We start from the raw sequence: 4,970 nt of genomic DNA on the forward strand, positions 1-4,970 counted from the left end.
TCATTGTTGTAGAAACAGCTGGTCAACGCTATTATTTGCAAAAAATATGAGCGGTGAAACACCAGAAAAGTGAGTATTTGTGTGAAATAGATAAATTCGTATATTTATAACATTTATAAATATTTTAGACGTGCAAACTATGAGCGGACGACGCAGGAGCAGCTGCAATTTTATGTGAAGTTTTGTAGGGAGCATCCGGAGCTGCTCGTCTTCCACAAGCACGGTTGCGCAAATAACTAAAATTTGTTCTGCCATTGAAATTAGTTGATTTTTATATTTTTTCACAAATTTATTAAATCGTCGCACTTTTTAAACCAACACAAACATATGTTTTTGCCTTGTCACCTGCCCAAAAGGTCATGACAATAAAAATGACAATTGGCATGATTCGAGCTTTTGAATTTTGATGCGAATACCAAAAAGCTGCAATTGTCATTTTTATATCAATTGTCATCGCGGTGAGTTTTGTCAGTGTGGCGGAATAGGGCTGTTAGATAAATTATTAAGTATTAACTCAAAGTGAAATATGTTTATTGATTTAAAAGTTGCAAATCCCATTTATAAATATAAATTCATGCACCGGTTATGAAAATCGATATTTTCGATGCATTGAATGAATTAATAAAAATGTGCAAGGAAATTGAACAATCAGAACTTCGATAAATGTTTAAGTATAAACTCAAGGTGAAATATGTTTATTGATTTAAATAGTTGCAAATCCCATTTATAAAAATAAATTCATGCACCGTATATGAAAATCGATATTTTCGATGCATTGAATGAATTAATAAAAATGTACAAGGAAATTGAAAATCGGAACTTCGATAAATGTTTAAGTATAAACTCAAGGTGAAATAGATTTATTGATGATATAAAAGTAAAGATAATTAATTGTCTTTGAATTGTCAGCAATACTCTTCTAATCGGTCAATCGGTTTCTTGGTATTCTTATAAGCTGCAAAATCATATTTATAATCTAAAAGACATTAATACAATGAATACAATACAATAATTTAATACAAAATGTATATTTGGTGAACATTCATTCGCATCAGCTGTCAAATTGAAATATATCGATGTATATTGAAGAGAAAATACAATGGTTTTATTCGATGATTCGAATAGCAAACATCAATGTTTCCAATGTATCGATGTTTTTGTGCATGGATGTTTTTGTGCATCCCTAACTTGCCCCATTTCAATTCTGCAAATTTGCTTGCGTTTATTTTACACAGGTAAGAATATTGTGAAAATGTATACTATTAGTGTTATAAAGGTTTGGTTTTTTACAGCAGAGTCGATAATTTTATGCGCCGTATACACTTTGAGTTTGCTTACTGAATTTTTCATACATTATTACTAACAATGAGCCCAAGTATTGTGTGGCAGTACTACGATAAAAAAGAAAAAGGAATTGCGATCTGCGTAAAGTGCGGGAAATGCTTTAAGTACCACAGCAGCACAACCACGTTAAAAAACCACGTAGAAAAAGTACACAAAATTAAAATGGAGCTAAAGGAATTTAATTTATATATTTCAATACCGAAAATTGTTCCATTTATTTATAGAAAACTGGCATCATTGAGCTTGTGGACAACGATGATGACAATGAGGTATGAGTTCCCTAGGGTTTCATTTGTAATACATATTGATACTTTTCTGTTCACACAATTTTTTAGCCGAATCAAAAGAAGTCTAAATCTGTTTACCCAATACGAAATTCCTTTGAAAGAGCAGTATCATTTTCTGGTGTGTATGCATTAAAGAAATTTTACATCTCAACTTTTAAAATTTATTAAAGTTCTGTAATTATTGTAATATTAGATAACAGCACCAAAGGGAAGGAAATTTCAAATGCGTTAATGTATATGATAGTTGTGGACGACATGCCACTTTGTACACCTGAAAAAAGGGGTTTTTTAAAGTTCTGCAAAACGTTGCAACCTACATATATATAAAGTGCCTACTGAAAAAACAATGACGTCAAAAATTTAAACAAAATATAGTGCAATCCGATTAAAGGTCAAAAACGAACTCAGTCAGGCGAAATCTGTATGACTGACATCGGTCATATGGACAAACTCTTCGACTATGCAAAGTTATGTTGGAGTAACTATACACTTCGTTAAAGGTTAGTTCCTCCTTTTTATCTGCGAAAAATAATTTTTGAGCTAGAAAAAGAAAAAGTGGTTGTGGTCGGCCTTCATCCATTTATTCTGAATGTATAAAAAATTGTTGATGCAAGTGAAAGTGTGTTAAAAGGCGTTAAAGTGGAATTTTCAATAACGTGGATATGGTTGGAAAGATAATTAACAGACCTTTAATCTGATATGTATATCATATATATAATACATACATACTTCGGGAATAACTAAAAAGACCAAATTATAACCATTTTTTAGTAAAAATGTATGTGTTTCTAAAAAAATACGTAATTAACTGTAATAAAAGATATCTTTATCAGAAAGAGTATAAAAATACGTTCAATTTGATATATGATTAGTAATAAAAAATGTTCAATAACTAAAATAATAAAATTATATATCAAATTAAATGTATTTTTATACTCTTTCTGGTAAAGATATCTTTTATTACAGTTAATTACGTATTTTTTTAGAAAAACATACATTTTTATTAAAAAATGGTCATAATTTTGTCTTTTTAGTTTTTCTCGAAGTATGTATGTATTATGTATATGATATACATATCAGATGAAAGGTATGTCAATTATGCTTCCAACCCTATCCACGTTATTGAAAATTCCATTTCAAGATTTTCGATTCGTACGAAAACAAGAATACGCGCCATTGTATTTTTTTTTATAAATTTTAACAGAAAACGATATGGTTTGTGTGGAGCTTGGGGCTTTTCCAGCTAATTTTAAAAAAGACATAGCAAACCTTAAGGAAAAACTTCGTGAAATAGTTAATAACTGGGGCATCAGCGATGATCAGATAATACCATTTGTCACTGACGGAGGATCCAATATCAAAGGCGCAGTGAAACAAGAATTTGGAGAGTCGAAGCACGTCACCTGTTTTGGTCACACTATCAATAACATTGGTCAAGCGATCATTCAAAATAACAATGACGATGCTATCGACGATGATGAAAACGAAACGGAAGGAGGCACGCTAAAGGATCTTTTAAAAAAGGTAAAGAAAATAGTAAAGTTTTTTTCGAACGAGCGAGGTGGCTGCGAAAAAGTTGAGAGATTACCAAAAAAGCAACGGTCAGTCAAACTTAAAGCTGATTCAAGAAGTGAGAGCAAGGTGGAACTCTTATTTTGAAATGCTGGAACGTTTTATGACATTGTCTACATGTATTGCACAAGTAATTCTTCAGCTACAAATGGATAAGAACACGAGGGCCCGCACGCCTAATATGGTCACTGCTGAAGAAGTGGACGCTCTTAAAGAAGTAACGGATATTCTTAAGCCTTTGCATGAAATTACAAGTGAACTCTGCGTTAAAAAAAATGTAAACATAAGCAAGTGCATTCCATTGGTTGCAGGATTAAAAAAGGTTAAAGAAATAATTAGTAAATTGTTTCTAGAGTCATTTTGTACTTTTAAGATGACGTAGTAGACGTTGTAGACATTAACCAATAGATGAACAAAATGATTAATAATGAATTTGGCTGTAAATAAATCTAAATCTATATTTTACAGGCAACAATGATCATCGAACCGACTACAGCAATAGGCAAAATAGCAAAAGACGTCCTGTTGACCGAGGTCCAAAAACGTTACGCAAATTTGGAGGCGGTGATTATTTACGGTGTGGCAACAATACTTGATCCAAGGTACAAGAAGGCAGCCTTCGAAAACTCAATCTACTGTTCGCGGGCTGCTGCTTTTATTGGTACATTAGACAAATACCTATTTATCAGAAACAACTATTTCTGTTTTTTAAACTTTGAATAGGTAACTTATTAATAACCAGCCAAACCCAAAGTAATGAATCTGTGGAAAGTATCGCTGAGCTTCAAACATCGGACGAAGAAGGCATATGGTCATATTTAGATCAAAACATTAGCAACAGTCAATGCAATAGACGTAACGTTTCGGAAATAAATTCGGACCAGCTGCGAGCTTATTTAATCAGGCCAGCTGTTTCTCGAAAATTAAACAAAAACCCTTTAACAACTTGGCAGGCGTTGAAAAATGATTTTCCTTTGCTTTTTCCAATTGCCCAAAAATATTTGTCAGTTATGGCAATGTCAGTCCCATGTGAGCGACTATTTTCACATGCTGGACTTATAGCAACCCAGTTGAGGAACCGTCTCTCACCCGAACATTTAAATATGTTAGTATTTTTGCGGTCAATTGAGGAAGAAATGTGGGACATATGAGGCTATTAGCGCAAGACTTGGTCTTGGTCTGTACAACCACTCTTACAGTGGCCGTAAAAAATAATAGCACTTTAATATTTGGACATGTTTTGACTTAATTTTAAAATATTATATATGTAAAATTCAACAAAATTTCCAAATAAAAAAAGAAGTTGGGTTGGCAGTTTTTTAGCCCGTTCAATTTTGGTATTATAAAATGCAAGTTTGAAGTAGCTACAAATTGAAAAAGTTTGAAATTTTTTTTGCATATATGATATTTGTTGAGGAATTTTTTATAAACAATTTATGAACATTGAACCAACAAAAGAAAATGAAGTCAAAACATGTCCAAATATTAAAGTGCTCTAATTTTTATGGTCACTGTAGATCCAAAATTTATTTTTTATTCAATTGTTGATTTTTTAGAACTATGTAAGTGGTACAACTTAGTTATTTCCAGTGTTCTATTTCGATCCGAATTCTTCAAAAGTGATGCAAACTTTAACGAATTTTGGATATGTATTCTTGTTTTTCTCAGTATAAATATTGATACATTGTTTTAAGGAAAAATGATTTAAATGAAGCGTATATTTTTTTATTGAATCTTGTGCAAACGGTTGAAAATATAATGTTTGCG

The 4,970-nt window shown here is 31.8% G+C and overlaps 1 protein-coding gene and 1 long non-coding RNA gene across 2 annotated transcripts; both read left to right on the forward strand.

Annotated features, from left to right (window-relative positions):
* The first annotated feature begins 1,168 nt into the window (after positions 1–1,168).
* On the forward strand, positions 1,169–2,876 carry LOC118756713. Its single transcript, XR_004995145.1, has 5 exons — positions 1,169–1,235; positions 1,293–1,613; positions 1,680–1,749; positions 1,825–2,131; positions 2,836–2,876. It is a non-coding gene; the product is annotated as an uncharacterized LOC118756713 (long non-coding RNA).
* A 23-nt stretch (positions 2,877–2,899) lies between these two features.
* LOC118756712 (zinc finger BED domain-containing protein 4-like) lies at positions 2,900–4,408 on the forward strand. The gene is made up of 3 exons (XM_036491460.1): positions 2,900–3,155; positions 3,672–3,864; positions 3,927–4,408. Exons 2-3 carry the CDS (start codon positions 3,678–3,680, stop codon positions 4,352–4,354), a joined length of 615 nt encoding a protein of 204 aa, XP_036347353.1. The 5' UTR covers positions 2,900–3,155; positions 3,672–3,677; the 3' UTR covers positions 4,355–4,408.
* The last annotated feature ends 562 nt before the right edge of the window (positions 4,409–4,970 follow it).

The sequence above is a fragment of the Rhagoletis pomonella genome, unplaced genomic scaffold, assembly GCF_013731165.1.
Source record: "Rhagoletis pomonella isolate Grant_MI unplaced genomic scaffold, Rhpom_1.0 Rhpom_scaffold_11794, whole genome shotgun sequence".
NCBI lineage: Eukaryota > Metazoa > Arthropoda > Insecta > Diptera > Tephritidae > Rhagoletis > Rhagoletis pomonella.

Coding starts and splice junctions, on each gene's coding strand:
- LOC118756712 (XM_036491460.1), top strand. CDS start 3,678: ATGATCATCGAACCGACTACAGCAATAGGCAAAATAGCAAAAGACGTC. Junction 3,865..3,926: donor GCGGGCTGCTGCTTTTATTG/GTACATTAGACA, acceptor AACTTTGAATAG/GTAACTTATTAATAACCAGC.